Consider the following 19,403-nt stretch of genomic DNA (forward strand, 5'->3'; position numbering starts at 1 on the left):
CGTTTTCGAACTTTTATCAGTTTGCGTCACGTACCCGGCCGCCAGCCCGCTGGAACTCCGACCGCACATCCCACCATCGCAATTGGAAATCAAAATCCGTTCCCGTGCGTCCCAGACGTAACGTAACGCTGTAAACTTTCCAAATTGCTCCTCCTATTGAGGTGGCCTGATAATGCCGCATACGTGTCTCTATTATTTCGACGTTCCCCGCTGTTTTCCGCCAGGGTTAAAACCAGCGAGGCAGCAAGGAAGTGATTAGGTGCGATAATATGGGTCGCGATTTAGATTTTACCATCGGATTACATTTACTTTTATCGTTGTTTTATGTATCGCTTAAACCAACTTTATTCAAAAAACAAGTTAGTGAAATGTTTACAAAATCATTTCAATATTCCACACAATAATATTGTTTCAAAATGTTTGTGAGTGTCCATTAAAGATTTCTTTTTAATTAACAGATACCTAAATGCATGTTTGTAGTTTGATTTAATTAAAAGAAAACACGCATTGCATTTTGCATCCAAATGGTTTCGAAATATGTTTATTTGCGGCTGATGATTGCGCTGGTGGCACTCACGTCCGCCCTGCACTGGGCAACTTAATTAAAACTTTTATTATCGGTTCCTGCTGTCCGCGTCCAGCACAACCCTTCGCTGGCAATAATAGAACGCCGCTCGCGCTGCAAATGTAACAATGGCGCGCCGTTTTGTTTGCATTATTTGTCCGATAAATTTATAAAAATACGACGAGCGTATGCAAATGCAAGTTTCAATTAAAAACTGAGTGCGTCCCATGCGGTTTTGCAAACCGGCGTGAAAATCTAATAGCAACTTTAACGGCGGCAAAACTTATTTAATGCAATAAATTTCACGCCTGGCTTTGGATATAATTTGCTTTATTTATCTTTATCGCTTTCCATGCGCTTGTAAGCTCACGTTGGAATGCGTCGAAGTTGTCAACCTTAATTAAAACTGATTTATATCCAATCGGCTTCGATTTTAAACGCATCCGATGTTAATAGGAGTTAGCGGTGTCGTCGTTCTTTTTATACGCAAAGGAAACTTGAGTGGCAAAAGATTGCGAAACTGCAAAACATTTGAGACGTTTACTGAGTTTACGTATTTTGTAAACAGGTTGTTTGAAATTAGAAAAGTTGCTAGGCTTCAGAGACACGCTAAGAAAACTCGACGCAAATCGTTTCCAGTTCGGAATCTAGTTTCACTTCCAGTTTGTTATTAAATGTTTTGCTTTTTCAAACGATCTGTACTATGTTATTGCAATCATACTCAATTAAACCTATTTATTTATATTTGTTATTTATCAAATCATTCAAATAATACAGCATTTGATGTTTCATGATTGAAGAGTAAACAAAACTGCTGAATCAACTTACAAACAATTATTTTGCATAAAAATAATTATAGTGAATCTCTCATTATTATAAAATTGTAGCATAACATTTAATTATAATTGAAAACATCCGTTATGCTTTAACATACAAAATTTGATGCAATTTAAAGCGTATGCTGACTTAATACCCAGCAATGTCACAACATACCGTAATAAAACAACTTTCCGACTCGTTTTGGTAATCTAAGTACAGATAATTGACTTTTGTTTCCTTGTCTCTCCCTTCAAGCACGTTCTAGTGCTGGCCTTTCTGTCACAGGGCACTTCCTTTAGCTTGTCATCTTGTCCTCGAGACAAAGTCTCCTCACAGAGTTCGCCTCTTGTCGTCGATGTTCTGATGTTGTGCGCACATCGCATATAAGGATGTTCCAGCACAGTACCAAGAAGCTCAAACTTCGATAATTAACGCTGCAATCATTAATTTTGCACTACAGCGCAAAACATTTCCTAGATTCACTCGCTGCCGCTTTGAAAACCCCCGAGCGTCATGTGTCTCGTGCGCTTTCAGCAACAAGCTAAACTCTTCCAGGAGTAATATGATTAATTTCACACTCATCGTGTTCATCGTGTCGAGCATGTTAGGGATGCTTAGCGTAAATAATTGGAAATTAAATTGGATGCAAATCTGATGTGGAGGGCAAACTTCTCGGCGATTGTGACATATTGTGAGGTCGTAGAAGAAAAATGTGTTGACCTAACATGCGCTGTTCGGAGTAGGGATTGAGGTCCTGCGAGGTCCTACTTGTGATGCTGATATTAAACATAAATTTCATATGCATGCTGTAGTACAATATTGGAAGACGGGCGGAAGGTTAGGGATGTTGTTGCACATGGCAGTTGGGCTTGTGGCGATGGCAGGCTGGCCCAAGGCTTGTCCGGACAGCGGGTCCGGCCGGAATATTCATGTCCTGCGAATGTGGGATGATATTACAGCACGCCGAGCAGGTTGCGCGAGTTTGCACAACTGTCCGGCCGCAGAAAGAAATTTAATATATGCATGACACAGCGCGCTCAGATTGCAGGCGGTTTTCCCGAACGCGAACAAACCTAGGAATGGATGGATCCAAAAGACGTATATTGGAATTTTTTTACTATAAACCTGCTTCGGGCAGGAAAATTAATTTTTCTGTTTAGTGAAATAACATGTCCCAAATCAGATTTTTATAAGTTCCTTGCATATTTGTTGAAATACCAATAACCAGACTATTAAAAATCGCTTGTTTTCGCAGGAAGCACGAATTGATTTACTGCTTTAAAGAAGAGAATGTTTTTGAACAGTCAAAGTATTAAGTGAGCAATAAAAGTCGTTATTAACGGCGATATTTTAGAAAATCCTCGCACAGGGGACACCAACACCCGCCGTTACGATTTCAGCTTCCTGCTAAGCGCGTTAGAATTAAGAGTTGAGTTTCAATCGGAACCCTTCGTTGTTTAGCCCTTGATTGCCTCCGTTCGAAGCGTTAGGTCCGTAAATTCCATTCGGTCCACTGTAAAGCAATCCAAGTCAGCGGCAGTTGGCGGCAATGATGATTTGTACAGCTTTTAATGATTGCTGGAAATTCACTTCCAAGTCTAGCATACTCGGGGCTTGGTTTTCGTCACTTCTGGAGACCCGCACTGTGTCACCAGCGGCGAGTAACGGCCCCACGAGGATGTAGATGCAGAACGTCGGGCGTATCGTAAAACATTCAGCCCAAAAACATTATTAGTTCGCACGAGAGTCCAAAGTCGTAAAGAGTATAAACCTCCTCGCGCCATTCCGCGCGTTTAATATTTCGTCCTGGTTTATTGCCGATTTCACATGCGTATAATAAATATGAATTTCTATTCTGCATCGGATTGAAACGCGAAATGCATGCATGCGCATTATAACCAAACAAACAACTGGCAAGAAAGTTTGGTGGTTGGGGGTGTGTGGAGGGTGTAGTGTGCATGAACAAAAGCGCAATAAAAGGTTTTCTCATGAATGCACCAGTCGCGGCGCCGCGAGCGAATATCGGTTTCCTTGCCAATTTCGAGGTTTATGCGCCGCTGCAGGGCAACTATTGCATGACGACCATAAGAAAACTATAACGGAAGGAAAAGTTTTCTTGCGTTTTGTTGCTCTTTTTTCGCCTAGAGCGCTTAAATTGCGCAGTGTTTGTTGGCTGCGAACGAACGTACTGAATGTGTTTGTTGCTATGCTGTGAATATTTTTAGTTTTATAGTTTTCGTCGCTGCATTTGATACCCCTGCATTTTGTGACAAGTTTTTACGAGTATGTTGTATATTTTATATTTGCATTAAGCATCAATTGACACAAAAAATATTCAATTTATAATTCAAGTACAATAAATTATTGCGTGCTGCAGAATATATTACTTTAAGAATTGAAATGTGGTGGTTTTGCCCGGGGTGCTGCTCAAGGATGTTTTAAGAAATTAACAGTTACGCAACGTTGAAGTAATTTTGAAGGAATGGTGAAATTTTGTATTCTTGGCGGCAACGAGTTTTCATTTTTCCTTCGTTTCTGGTCGACCGGCGAGCAGCACAAAACCTAATAAAATTTCATAAAGAATCAAATTATGTGAAGGTCCTTTGCGTCCTTCTCCTTCGTCGCAAGCCGGCGGCACAGCTTGCGCCCCCTGCGTAGGGTTTCGGCACGATGAGTTACACTGCTTTGGGGCGAATTGTTTCGCAATAAAAAACGTCTCTGAGTGCCGTTTTTATAACACCGACTTCCGGGGTGCGGCAAATCAAGCTGGTCCGTATCAGTTCTACGCTAACTAATCATCAAAGAAACTTTCGAACTTACAAAAAATCGTAATACCGACCTGTGCGCCATAATGCATTACATGTGGGGTAGAAAGCAGGAAAAAAGGCCCCAATAAAACGTACTTACAAGTGGCAACAATTCATATCACCATGTCGCAATGTCGCAACATTACGCCAAGAGGCGACGCCATAGCAATGTTTGCATTTCGATTTGCGGGCATGACCGCGGCGTGTGCACGAGCAAATAATTTATGGACGTATCAGCTCGTGTCCGCAATGACTTATTGTTAAGTTATACGAAATAGCGGCGTGCGCGCGCGACGACCGGCTTCCGATTCCGGTTGCATTCTGCACGCTTCCGGAAGTGTGACTAACGCCTCCCGCCGTCGAGTCGCTCGGGCATTATCTCGCCAGCGGTGGTGCTTCGCACGTATAACACATTCGCACACGCACACAGCCATGCATGACGCACACGGGTGCGAAAGTCGCACAATTCAACGTCATTAAAGCACAATAAACACTTATCGCACAATAGCAGTTATTGGTCGCCATGAAAAGCGATAATAACACACAAGCATAAAAACTTTGATGTGGGAATATGACATTTAGTATCCTATACAGACATAGAATACCATAACGTAATAATTACACATTTTATTTCTTTCATTGTAATTCTTACATTTAAACTTTTTTGGTTTCTTTGATACAGTTTCCATTTTTCAAGTGTGCGGATGTCTCTCGCTCGAGCACTGCACAGCTTATTCTTTTACAGATTTATCGCCGCCGCGTTTTGTTTTACGTCGTCTTCCGGCCGTAATAGACTCGTATGATGCTTAATATTTTACTATATCACATCGCAAACGGTGGCAGTTTGAGCTCCGTCCAAGATTTATAGACACTTCTCTTATATTAAATTTTTCTCTCCTGTAGAGACACAAATAACACAATACAGACACTCAGAACAAAGTTCGATGCAATTTTCTGACCCAGATTCAGAAATATGTTTCGCAATAATTGAAACGTGTGGTATTTACACTAGTGGTAAATAAATAATTTGAAGCGTAAATCGCGTAATGCAATTATTGTTTATTGTTCGCAGCGAGTGGTTGAGGGGCGGAAGCCATAAAATGGAAAATTTTTGCAATGCGTGCAGCACACATGCGGGCGCAATAATTTTAACGTTTTAATTAAAAAATTTCCAAATTGGCTGGTGCGCGTTTGTGCAAATTGCTAAACGGCGAGTTACCATGTGGAGGGCCATTTCGACGGACTGGACGCTGATTTTCCGCGCTTACAGTATGCTTAACATTCGGTCATATCCGATGGTCCGATGTATTCAATTACAAAGCGAAACAGCCGTAGCGACATCACATTTTATAACTTTTGGAAGGGTATGTCCAAATGTGGGCCAGGCTCACCCAGCACAAATTATTAAATTGTTTTATTTTATATTAAATTGCTTTGTTTTGAGTGCGCAGATTCGACGGATAAATATAATTACTTTTATTATCCAGCGTGGTGGTAACATGTGTGCTGAAATCTGCTGCATATTTTGAAAATGTTAAAACTGAATGCATAAATGCAGTCAGATTTTCTTGTTGTTTTCTGGAAAAAAGTTTTTGGGCAAAATGAAATTTAATTGAGACTACAAGTTAATTTATAAATAAATGCTTATATCTAAAAATTATGTTATGGTTAAATATAGTTTGTAACCGTTTCCAGTGTGAAAACATAACATGATATCTTTGCCAAAGACTAGATGTGAATCCTGTGCGAATCTGTGCAATAATCTTAAAAGCAGCTGCTACTCTAATAATTGCTTCAGTCCGAGCGTGGAGGATTATTGTGTGCATTGGTTACTGTTCCACAAGGAAGTTGGAGGGGTCACTTTCCAATAACCGAACTGATCCATCATTAGCCCTCTAATATTGATTCTATTTGGCGGAAAAACTGCGTGCTTAGCCGTCTCTTCGCACTCCTTACACTCGCCGAAGAAGAAGGGTGGAATTCCATTAAGTAGAATCAACATCCAATCCTCCAGTGTCGAATAAACCCTAGCCTAAAACCCCAACTCACACCAAAATAAGCGCATTATTCAGCTATGCGTGGCATTTTTGTTTTTCCAAAATAGCAATACGAACTGAAAAGCTTATGTAGAGGATTTGCTGCTCATGAGATTTGAGCCGTGCATCAAAATATGCACCCAATATTCTACAACAGTCAAATTCTACGCTGTGAAGCTCAACTTGTTTAGAGTTGTACATAACCCACATCTGACAACAACATGTCCCCCAGTCACTCACTGACAAAGTGAAGCAAAGTGCAAAAAAATGAAATTATTCCCACCAGGCTGACATATACGAATACAGTCGAGGTTGGCTGATGGCAAACGCAGCATGCGACTGGTCGTTTGGAAAAGCTTCTAAAACACAAATTGCTGAAACGCGGCTTTTCTCTTTATGGAAATTAAATGCAGGCCATCGAGTCACGGCCAGGCGTTGATGAAAGGCTCATTTTTATTATTTTCAAAGCGGCCAAAAACCACCGGATTAAATTAAAATAGTTTTAGTTTCACTTTTTTTTTTGTTGCTGCAAACAAAAAAAAAATATCCACTGTCAGTCACACTGCTTTTATTATACACCCTCCTCACTTATTGTACGCATATCAAACATTCAGTAGAAAAAATTCGCTTGCCAACTGAGACAAAATATTTTACCATGACGAAATCGACAAATCGGACGTGACATTGTTTTAATTAAAATTTCAAATGAATCATGAAATTGTATTATAAAAATAACATAAAAGCCAACATGCCAAAGTATACAACATATTTTTGGACCCGAAAAACATTTGTTTCATTCGGTCATTTTTGCAATTTAGATTTTCCCAAAATACAAAGCCAATTTGCATGCGCAAGTAATTTTATTTACGTTTGGTCTACAGAATTGTATTTTTTGGCGAGTGCATGCACCCAATTTCCAATGTACATAATTGTGTCACGGAACTATGTAATGTTTCCAGGTCTTCAATGGTAACGATGGCACAGTTGACGTTCATCGTAAAATGCAATTTCGAAACGGATACGAAACAGCAACGTATACTGCTGTTTAGCAGCTCAGTTCTTTTATAACTAACTTTTTACTACACACGGGCATGTATAAGTAGTTGTACTTTTATAACGCCTAGCAGAAACGAACTAGAAATGTTGTCGTACAAAATTGAGAAGAAGAAAATGCAAACTATTTTAAATTGAAATACATAAAAGTTCAGCGAAGCGATGTGTCAACGACATTTCCACAAACCTACTGACTTGTATATAAAAATAAGGAAACCATAAAATAAAATAACGGCAACATTTTCTTATCGAAAAAAAGTTAATCTAAACATACTGTATTTTTAGATAATATTTAAATTCTGCAGTTGCGGCTATTGCTACACACATAATGCAATGTTGCACCCTGCATCCACAATCCGAAACTAATCTAGTAGTAAAAGAGGCAGCGCTTTATTGACTCCCGAATTTGGTTCCACCCAACGCGGCCAGTGAGGCAGGCCCTCTTTTTATGTCTTCCTGCCTTGCACACCATCTCCTACATTGGTGCATAACAACGTGGCTCCAATGGTCCATTGCCAGCAAAACCCATCAAGGCATCAGGCCATCACTTCCCTTCCGCTCCCGAGCGATATACGAGACGATCACACATTTATTTGTCTACAAACGGAGCAAATCTAGACTTCTAGCCAAATCCTCTCACTACATATAAAATAACAAGCACCCCAGCGCTAAAACACTGAGTGACACACGAGTCACGATTCTTAAGGTTCCTACCCACCCTTCGAACCGAAACGCGACACTATTAATGACCGTGTGCCTTAAAGTATAAATCATTCGACGTGGCGCGACATCGTCTAAATTTTTACCCTGCACTTCATTTTTCTTGCCCCTGGAACGTTGAGCAAGGCGAGCGTTTTGCTCGCTGCATGCGTGCCTCTGCCCCGAAACGTCGGATTCCTTACACCCGCCAACGGAGGATAACAAATGATGTGTCAGTTTAAAAGAGTCGGAACGACCCCGGCAATAATCGCACATTTGCATACAACTATACACACATGAAGTCACAAAGGGTGTGCAATGACAATTGAAAGTTTAATCTTGGAATCTAATTGATAGCTCAACAGATCAGCGGAGAACCACATGACGTTTTAATCAGATGAAAGTTATTTTAATAACATTTCCTTTCTATCTAATTTGAATATTGTGTTAGTTCGTAAAATTTACAATTACGTACGGAAATGTCATCCGGCTGTGCTTCTATAGGAATACATTAAGTTGCATTATATTGCATCAGGCATGATAGGGAGGCGAGAATGAGCTGACGCGTTCCGCAGCGAGGACAAATGCGGAAAAGCAGATTTTATGACGTCGTTATGACGACTGTTATCCTGGAGTTTGCAGGTGGCACAATCTCTGCTTGTTATGACTGCTAGCAGTCAGGCAGACACAGCATATTATGATTAAAACAAGACTTAATCAAGAATCTCGCGTCAACACTCTGCCGCGGTTAAAATTTTACTCGTGAAAATTACCACCTGAACAATCAAAGTGCAACAGGGAGAATTTAATTTTAGTTGTTTGTATTATAATACACAGTAATAATATTATTTATCCCTCAAATATACATTTATTTTAGAACTACATGTTCTGAATAAATAAATCCGCTTTATTTTATGTTTTGCTTAAAGAAGAATCATTGCTCATTATTCATTTCGGATTCAACTGACAAACGCAAAACACATGGAAATGTTTTGATCCCTTTATAATAGGTAAATATAGGATTCATTGAAAGTTCTACACATTTTTAATTTTGATTATTAACACATATTTACTTTAAACCAAAGAACTGGCCCAACTCACCAACGCATTTGCGAGTATTACTTATTCAGAATTCTATTCGCATATCATCTCGGTGAGCCGACTGCTAGACCATGAACACACTTCACGTCTCGTGTAATAGAACAAAATTACATTTTGTAAAATTCGATTTATATGCAACAAGATGTGGTAACACATTCGCACCCTACACGAGTTTCCAAGTTCACTAACTCACTCATATCCTAAGCGTATTTATACCGAGCTACTAAAAAAGTTTATCATAATATAATTATAAATAAATATTTATTTCAAAACGGAAAATGTATAAACTTACTACTATTGTAACAATTGCCATCAGAAAGAAATTTTAGAATAGGGATTAAAAATTTAACATTTGTATTCCGGAAATTGTTTGAAAGCAATTAAACATAAATATATTTATTTATTGTCAAATTGATTACATAGTCATGTTTTAATTAATTGTATTGTTTGCTAAAGCGCAAGTTTGTAAATGCGCGTATCTACTTTCTATCAATTATATATTATTGCATTTTAATATAAATAAAATATTTATATTTATATGCAAACGCTAAAAATGTTTATCATTTAGATTTTCTACTATGTATTAATTTCTCGATAAAAACAATAATTTTCCGGAAATAAACATTTTTATAAATAAAATTATTGCTGTTTTACTTTATGGTACTGACTCATTTGAAGACGTGATAAATATTGTAAATTTAGTCGTGTTAAACGAATTTAATTGATAGCACGCTAACAATGTTGCATACAACGCGCCACATTGCAAAACAAAAAAAACTCAAACACAATAGAAACAAAAGCATTCCATGCCGTTGTTGGAACAAAACTGAACGTATGTTACGTCCGATATACCAATTGCTTCCGATAATAGTGTAGCAAAAATATTGTTTTAGATTTCCCTAAATATTCCGAATACATGATTCTTTATCGTGGAACAACAGTGTTGTAAAATTGATTCGGAAAATAGTTCCTCGCGAGGAAAGTGTGGAATATTAGAATTTATTCCCAGTGGCGAGACAGTTTGTAGCTGAAATCGAGAATATAGTGTCGGTTTATATGGTTGGTTGTCGACGCTTGGATTTCGCGCGCAGTTGGTGCGCAAGTTGATTGTGGATATATCGCGAGGGAGGTTGGAACAAAATGACCGGGACTGCCCGAGGTTGCGGCTACAATTAAAAACACATTTATCACCCTGAAACCGCCACCATGTTAGCGAGCATCCGTTCGGCCAACTTTCCACAATGCGCGTCCACCGCCCGACTCCGACTCATTCCCACACCAACGCTGTAGCCATCTCGATGCCCCCCGTGCCCGCTCCCAGCTACATTGTCGACCGGGCTGGTTCGCCACACGCAGATAACGGAAAATAGCACACACAAAAAAACCGTCAAAGCGAAGCGCCCGAAGAAAGGAAGAATTGCGAATGTGGTCACTATTAGTGCAACACATTTGAACAAAAAAAGCCGCCCACATGAAAGAGTGACGCAACGCAGGCAAGCCTTTGACGTACATTGCAAGCGGCAGGAGATTGGAAAGCTGCCCGAAATTAGAGAGGACAAAACGGAAACGCAACTATTTGCCACGAGCGCTACCAGAAGAAAGCCAGACGGTATTGAAAGCAAGGAATCGAAAGAAATGCCAATGAAATTAGAGCGATTTTAATTAATTCCAGCATTCCATGGTATTTTATTTGGCGTAAAAGAAAAGCTCACTAGCATCGTACCGTCGCGTCGCAATACCAAACTCGCATTGAATTCCTCAAGCACATACAAATAAAGAATATATATTCGCAATTTGCTTCTGAAAAGCTTTATTTAATCCGAGCCATTTCATTCGAACGTATTTAAGTGGAGCCGACGCTGCTCGAATGCGGCGTGCGTTTAGGTACAAATTGCTCGTCCTTTCATTTTGGCCAAACGAGCTTTCCCGCTCGAGGATGCGGAGGAGCAGGAAGCCGTGCGCGAGCTGAAATAAGTAGCAAAAAATAAGCGTAAACACGACGGCGGGAATCGGTCGGTATTTCATGTTTTCAATGCGCGTCCAATCCGCACCGGAGCGTATCGTGTCGGTTTTGTGAAACGAAGCCAAGTACAAATATCGGATTAACGATATCCCTTCCTCGCCTGGCCCATCGTATCCGCGAAGAAGCGGACTGCTGAGAGCGTGCAGCAACGGGGATGTGGAGAATCCCGACGATATTTGCTCCACTCTTAAATTCACTCACTCAATTTCCGGGCTTCGCGCGCACTCCAAACTTCCTTCCAGCCTTTTCCTCTACACAACTCACACACATCTAATCGCAGCCAAATCTAATACCTAGTGTCATCACTACGAAAATCAAATATACGCACACCCAACAATCTGAATTACATCTAAGAACTTATATAAATATTAATAAACCACGTTATCTTAAATTATTCGAAAAGTGGTGACCTAAAAAAGTATTTGCGCAAGAAAAAGTGTTTTACAATGTAACATTCTGTATTACAACAGTATGCTCTTCGATTCTTGATTCATTCCGACAGAGGCTCCAATCCGGAAGCGACTATACAGATTCATTGCACTCGGCGTGTGCGTGCTGTAAGTTAAATCGCAAACAAACTTTTCTTTCCAATCTAAGTATCCGCTCATTTATCGTTTTATCGAATCGGCTGCATCTTGCGCGAGGTTTCCACTGCAGACAAAATTAAAATCTGCAAAGTCATTTGATCACGAGTTCTAATATTCTCCGATTTCATTGAGGAAAGAGTTTAGCAACATGAAGAAAATGCTAGACACGTTAATTACATTTCAACATTTACTGATTTTCTACAATTTTAGATTTTACGCTTGTCAGTAAGAGAAGACGTTAACAATATTCTTGTACTATATAAATGAATACAAAAAACTGACAGTAATTTTTCTAAAGCTTGTGAGATCGTTAAGACATTCTTACTAGCTGTAACTAAGTTTTAATAGTTCTTTTTGCAATGCTATCTAGCAAATGTGTCTCAGAGGCCCACCAAGAAATCTCAGCATGAAGTCAAGTCAGAAAACAAAGTTCAATACTTCATGTTTCCATATTCAACTAAATATTATTTTCGGGATGCCAAATGTGATGTGGATAATTGAAAATGGAAAATATTACTAAATATTAATTAGAAGTTTAGTGTTTGTGTTTGAACTTAAGGAATATATTCATGGAGTTTATGCAATTACAAAACAACCAATATTTAACAGCAAGAAACAAGATAGAGATGCAAAAGCGAGAACAATGTTCATGTCGAATGATGATACCCCAGCGCATTGCATTGCTAATTGGCCAAGGAAGCAGCTCGCATCGTTCCGTCGACTTTACTTACGCCATTCCGTTTCTCCGCTCTGCGGGCGCCCGCTGATGCGGCCCTTTGGTGCTGTTCGCGCGTCTCGCTACTTCTCATTGGGCCAGCCGGAACCCAGAAAACTTCCGCAACTCGAGGAAGTAGCAATTACTGATGGGAATACGCAATTATTTTGACTTCTTTGAGCTGCCCCAGCCCAAGTCAAGAAGAGTAATATTGCTCTGCCTAAACCTTCTCACTTGGAGCAGATCTAGGCCAGAATCGTTAACTTAACTTGCATTAAATTCAACCAAAACCAGGGATTTACATTTAGAATTTGGCATTGCCGTGATTTATTACATTTTCAGTAATATGCTTAGTGGTGCTCATAGCAAAGCGAATAATTTAAGTAAATTTAAAAAAATTCAACTTCCAGTCGGTGGGAACTTACACGCAGAAAGAGGAGAAATGGCTCATTTTTATGATGAGCGCATTTCAGAGTCAATTACGTTTAGTTGTTGAAAGTTCCGTCCGTCGAGTGTCTCCAGGCTCCGACAACGAGCGCGACGTGCAAACGAAACTTTTTTTGCGTTTGAAGATGTTTTGCTTTCAGTTCTGAAGCAAAACTGCTCCGTCAGTACGCGGCAAGTACGGTACACGTATTTACTTATGCATAAACTTTAAATATGTCTCTCTGGCGAATTATGCGCCTGAAAATTTCAAGACGCTGGAAAGTGGCTGAAAATATTAATAAATTATGGGTCACGACTCGCGTCACGCAAGCCTGTGCGAGGTTATAGCCACTTGCTGCTATCCGCACCCTGCCAACCCCAGGAGAGGAAAGAATTTTATGGAAAACATAAGAGTTTTATGAGTGTTAACAAAATAGGAAATTCTTTGCTGCGTTGTTGCACCAGGCGGAAACTTAGTACAAGGGGTAAAATTAGTCAAACTTGTAGTTATAAACTTTGCTTTTTTGCATTTTCGTCATTCGTGCCTGGAAATATCAAATAGTTCACAGAAAAAACTAAAAATTTTGAATAATATCATCCAACAGTATTCCATTTAATAATACCGCGTTTTGTTTAAATACCATACGTCATCAACTTTTGAAACATTTTCTCAAATTAATATATATTAAGGCAGCAGTAACGTGCTTTGCAATGGTAGCGCCAAAAGTCTAGTAATGGTTCTATTGGTGGTGATTCTAAGGTTTCAAAGCGCCGATATGGCGAGCTTATAGCAAGACAGGCTTTCCACGTCGAAAGGATTTAATAAGATAATTGATGATATCTATGACTGGGTAGCCTTGGCGCTAATTCCGAGAATGATGATGTAATAATTAGAAGCGGGCGGAAATTGGAGCCGGTTCCGGAGATGGGTCCGCCGGGAATGTCGGATTTATCCGGGATCATCGGCATCATACTAATGGACAAGTTGCCTAATGACGGACCGCTGTTTACGGTAATGCTCGATTCCGGCCTGGAAAATCCGGCAGCGGTGCAACGCTCGGCGGCGTGGCGGCGGCGATGGTTGGGGTGGCTGACGGCGGTGAACGACGGTCGGTTCGCACAGATTCACTGCTGGTCGTGCGTCCAGTGTTGGCAAACAAGCGGCGGCGCGCGCCACTCCTACACACCTACAACTACGACTGCCCGCAATAAGCTGGCCGCGGCGGCATTCCTGCGATATCTATATTGACTATAGGTAGATATATCCATATCAGTATCGCACATTTCCGTGAACAATAGTTTCGAATTCCGGCCCAAAATCGACATTTCCCATTGGGACAAAGAAACATTGTAGCAAAAAATCCGGCCGTTGTTCAACTGGCAAGCGTTTTGATATTTATTCAGATCGAGTGAAATGATGGATTATGTCATGATTGTGAGCTGAAACAAAAATCTGCGCTGCACATCAAGTGCGTAAGCTGTACAATGCCGAATTTGCTTCCACGGCAAACAAATTGCGGAAAAGCTTAACCGGTTTGACATGCATTTAGGAAAAAAAAACCCATGTGTATTATTTTTGATAGCAATAAAATAAAATCTTCTGCATACATTTTAATGGTAATATTTGGATAATTAGATGGAGAATATATCACAACCGTGACAAGCGTATGTCGTATTTCATAATAACTTCCAATAACGTGGACGTAATGATAGATTGATTACGTAGCGCACATTTCATTGCGTATAAATTAATTGCTTACGCCGACGTGGTCGTTCTGTGTGAACAGGTTACGGAGTCAATGGGCCAATGTTACTGACATGTATCATATACAATGTGGCTGGGTTGTGTATCCCGGAAAATTTGAAAATTGATTAATCACGCCCGCGTTATGTAATGTTATGGCAGAAATCCTTTAATAGGTCGCTTTTATAAAATCTGCCGCTGCCTCCGCCATCAATACGACAACCGGGATGGTATGCCCGGATGTGCTTTTCGGTATCGCGCTGCTATCAACCACACGCAGATTTCGTACGCCGTGAACTCGGAGGTCCTCGTCAACACAGTCCTTCTTCCTGTCTCTGCCCATTCTACACGTGCCGATCTGATGATGCATCGGTGCAGTGGCGGATTATGCTTCAGTGGGGCCCTAGGCGCAAATCAAGTTTGGGGCCCCTAAATCCGAAAATTTTCAAAAACGGTTATTAGCCCAGTTAAATTAATAGTTTTAGCGTACGGGCACCGCAAAGTCTACTTCAACATTCGTTTGTGCCAAAAACTCATTTCCACACCACCATGAGGTAGAGTACGCGTTTTTTTTATCGTGGTATCCCCAGCAGGCCTAATCCACACGCACTATTCCAAAATTTAATGGATTATCTTCCGATTCGCTCTTCGCGATGGACCAGGTGTTGTGCGTTAATTGTTTTCAGAACCGATCGAAATATCACAGGTAAAATTTTCTGCCATACTATCCGCGATGGGATTATCGTTTTCAATGCTATCTTGGTTCTCGAGTTCATCGTACGTGTGCTCAAAAACGGTGATCGTATTTAAATACAAATTACAAATTTACTTTTCTTGCATTCTCTTGGGCTTGAAATCTTTCAATAATTTTGTCGTACTCTAGTTTTTTAAAAAAATCATTTTCTATGAACATTAATGCGAAGTCATTTAAGTGCTCTTGTGAAAGACTATTGCGCAGATAGTTTTTGACTCGTTTTAAAACTGAAAATGTCCTTTCTCCACTTGCATTAGAAACGGGCAAGGTCAAAAAAATTTGCAGTATTGTGTGTATATTTGGAAAAGTTGATTTTAGACCATTACTTAATGTTGCATACATTTCATGTGGATCTCTAATATTTTCTTCTTGTATGTATTTTAGAAAATGAGTTAACTCATCAGTGAAATATTCTGGCTCAATATCTTTTTCATACTTAGACAATAATCGCTCTACACAATTATTAGTCTCAACACGGCTTAATTTTAAATCAAAGAAAATTTTAAAATCGTTAAGAACATTGATATAGACATCGCCCCTTCGAGTAATTTCTGATTTTAATACATCACATACAATATAAAAAATGTTGACAATAAAAAAATTTCTTGACGAAAATGCTGTATCATTTTTGTTCGTTTCATCATATGGATATTTGCGTTTTCTTTGTCTCATCTCTTTATAAGAATGATGAGCTGTTAGGGATTTAGCCTCCTCTTCAACAGTTTCGAAATTATTTCTGACCACTGTTATAAATTCGTTTAATGATTTTAATAAACTAACACTATTAAGAATATTTGTCTTTGGTTCCTGAAATAATAGGGGGCCCCTATTATCACTATCATTTATTTAATTCATAAATTATACTATTACACAGTATTACACTAGTCCATGAACATATTTAATATATATTGTCCTCGGACCACGGATTTGCAATACTTTCTTCAACACTAACAACTGGATAGGCATCTTGCAGGTCAGTTGTTGGCACTATGTTTTGTTGAAAATCCACGTCGCTTCCATCGAACCACTCGGTGTCATCATTTTCACGCACAACGCAGAGAATTTCTCTCGATCTGCCGTTCGATCGTCGCGTGAGAATGCGTGAAGGATGAACATTGTGCATCTCTACACTATTATTAATATTTCTACACTGCTTGTGACATGAATTTACGTGTTTTTTGACTTTCTTCTTTGTACCGAAGTACAAACCACACCACTGACACGTAGCAAATGTCTTGCCATCATGCTCTTGAGGCTTTGGTATACACAGGCCACTAGACGACTGCAAAATTGAGTAAGGAGGTATCAAGAAGCGTTCCGTTACTCACAAGGAATAGCGGACGGTATATATCCGTCTGGAAATACCGGTATTTCATACAAAATCCGTAAGTAGAAACAGCAGACACTGCACCACAAAAGGTGAAGAAAAGACAGATATCCAAGTCAGCAATCAAACAAAATCAACTGCCAAGGAGAGTCGAAAGAGAAAGAGAGCGAATGAAATGAATAAACGTGTCTCGGCCCCACCCAAAGTGGCTGGCACGCGACACATTGAAACATGCATGCCCCGCTGCACAGCTATTTTATAATGAATAATCACTTGATAACACTCCCAATCAGTGGCGGATTATGCTTCAGTGGGTTGCTTTGTTGCTTTGCGGACACGTGTGAAATGCCGTTTTGGGCGCCAAGTGAAACCAATACGTTATTCATAAAGGCTGAGGTCAAAACCAACTGATGAAGTATTTGTGGAATTACTATGTCTATATGGGACATATAAGTGCCAGGGCCCCTCAGGCAGCCGGGGCCCCCAGGCAGCCGGGGCCCTAGGCGCGCGCCTAGTGCGCCTAGGCCGTAATCCGCCACTGCATCGGTGCGGTTTTATGTTTGATTATGCAGACGAGCAGCTCGTCATCTTCGAACGGATCCTTGTTGAAATGTTCATTTTGGCATGCATCCGGAACTAAACCTACGATGGTTGCGTTCATCTTCCGGAAACTCTTCGTGCGCTCGAGATTCTTCATGAAGCGTAGTATGCGAACCATCGCAAGCATGTCGTGCCGCGACTGCAAATACTTTGGGTCGATGATGGGATAATCGGTGGGATCGTTTGACTTCAGGCTGATTGATCCCCTGGATCGTGGATGCAGCAGCAGTATTTGCGCGGAAAATTCGATGAGGGTGTGTGGCTCGCTGAGATTTGCGGGAGGGTAATAAAGCTGCGGGTTGGCCTCCACAAACATCATTTCAAAATCTGGGTTTGCGCTGTTGGGGCACCGGGTATTAACGAATGAGACTTGTCGGGCGAGTGGCTCGGCGAGGCAGCCACGACCGTCTTCCAGATATGACTTGAGCTCATCGTCAAATTTTCCATATCCGAAGGATTTGTTTACTTGAAAAGTGAAATCACGAATTGACAAATGATCTTCGAGGTGCTGGCCTACCGCTGATAGGTTCAAGATTAGCGGGATATTGTGGCGCTTTAGTTCAGCTTCTGGTCCAATGCCAGAAAGCATTAGTAATTGCGGGGTGTTGATAGGCCCACTTGTTAGTAGTAATTCCTTGGTAATATTGACAGAGTAACAAGAGCCATTATAATAATATTCTAATTGCTGTGCTTTCCGGTCATGATGTTTCTTACTGAAAATAATTTTAGTGGCTAAAGCATTTGTTATGACTTTTAAATTAGGCCGGTTTATAATCGGTTGTAAATATCTTTGATTTGTGCTGCTTCTTTCTCCATTTTTGGTATATGCCTGCAAATTACCCACTCCAATCTGTGTCTCGCCGTTGTAATCTTTAAGAACATCAAAACCGAGATCTTTGAACCCATCAAATATCTGCTTGGTCAACGGCCCTGGATTCTTAGGATATTCTACGTGAAAATGGCCATGCGACCCTCTGTATTTCTCATCTGCTCTGTCTACGTCTAATGCCGTGGCATTTTCCATAACCTTAAAGTACTTGAGAGCATTATGTGACCACCATGGTCCCCACGAATCAAAATCTTTCAGATTGCCACGAACGTAGGTGACGTCTTTCATCGCCGACTCACCACCCAAGACTTTCCCTCTTGGCAAAGGGCATCGTCCCCCAGGCATCTGCAGGCATGCGTTCACTTGCGGCTCGGTGGTGTAACCCCAATTCATCTCCGACCTCAACGATGTCAGGTAAGCACCTGGAATCAGGGTGAACGGCGTCTCATCGCCGCCGGCTTCCAGCACAAGTATGTCCCAGCGTGGATTTTCACTGAGTCGGTTTGCGAGCACACTGCCGGCGGTGCCGCCGCCGACTATCACAAAATCGTAACTGCGTGCGATTGGCTGGCATCGCTCATTGGGCCGTACATTTTTAAATTGGGAATTTTCGGTCGGCTGAGTCCATTGTGCGGCTTTTGCCAGGTTTTCCAACCAAAGGTTTTTATACTCAACGAATTTATTAGTATCTCCGTTCGCGGTGAAAACGTTTCCTAATATTAACTGCAGTACAAGTAGAATTCCTCGAAAACAGTACATATTGCAATAAAAATAAAGAAAGATACACCTTGTCACTATGTTGTTAACATTATGAATATAAAGTATTATTGTATAGCCACATTGCATATATTGTATTTCTTATCATTATTGGTTCAACGTCAACACTCGTTAACATAACTGTTCAACATCAAAAATTAAAAAAAAAAATGTTAATGTTAATGTTAATGCTGATATGCACGTACTACATATCTAACTGTGATAAGTAACTAGTTTAAAACGTGAGTTAATGTGTAACATGGGAATATAAGTTATAAAATGTAGTCTGAAGTAGAAACACGTTACTAATCGATAAAATTGCAGTAGTCATTCGATTGCAATAACAATTTTCCGGATTTGGAAGGGAGAGACTTCCACTACAGCACTCGTACGTCGTGCTCCCAAGAGATAATAAACTTTGATAATGTTATTGTGGAATAAAGCATTTCGAAAGTTTGTTGCAACAATCAAGTTTAGAAATCTCTAGCACTGACCAATGCAGAAATTGGTCTACCGAGAATCAAATAACCCACTCCCCTAGCTGTGGTGAAGTGTTTTCCAA

General features: G+C 40.3%; 1 protein-coding gene and 1 long non-coding RNA gene across 2 annotated transcripts; one reads left to right on the forward strand and one right to left on the reverse strand.

Annotated features, from left to right (window-relative positions):
• Positions 1–14,399: 14,399 nt before the first annotated feature.
• On the reverse strand, positions 14,400–18,884 carry LOC135790830 (uncharacterized GMC-type oxidoreductase Mb1310-like). The gene is made up of 3 exons (XM_065301111.1): positions 17,183–18,884; positions 16,266–16,611; positions 14,400–14,962 (listed from the first exon to the last, which is right to left on the reverse strand). The coding sequence occupies exons 1-3, from the start codon at positions 18,842–18,844 to the stop codon at positions 14,745–14,747; spliced, it is 2,226 nt and encodes a 741-aa protein (XP_065157183.1). The 5' UTR covers positions 18,845–18,884; the 3' UTR covers positions 14,400–14,744.
• Positions 14,954–15,944, forward strand: LOC135791127 (uncharacterized). Its single transcript, XR_010547930.1, has 2 exons — positions 14,954–15,097; positions 15,638–15,944. It is a non-coding gene; the product is annotated as an uncharacterized lncRNA (long non-coding RNA).
• Positions 18,885–19,403: the final 519 nt, after the last annotated feature.

This window comes from Atheta coriaria, unplaced genomic scaffold (assembly GCF_025399875.1).
Source record: "Atheta coriaria isolate IRGN ID8LTWV9N9 unplaced genomic scaffold, Caltech_Dcor_3.1 hic_scaffold_4_pilon, whole genome shotgun sequence".
Taxonomy (NCBI): domain Eukaryota; kingdom Metazoa; phylum Arthropoda; class Insecta; order Coleoptera; family Staphylinidae; genus Dalotia; species Dalotia coriaria.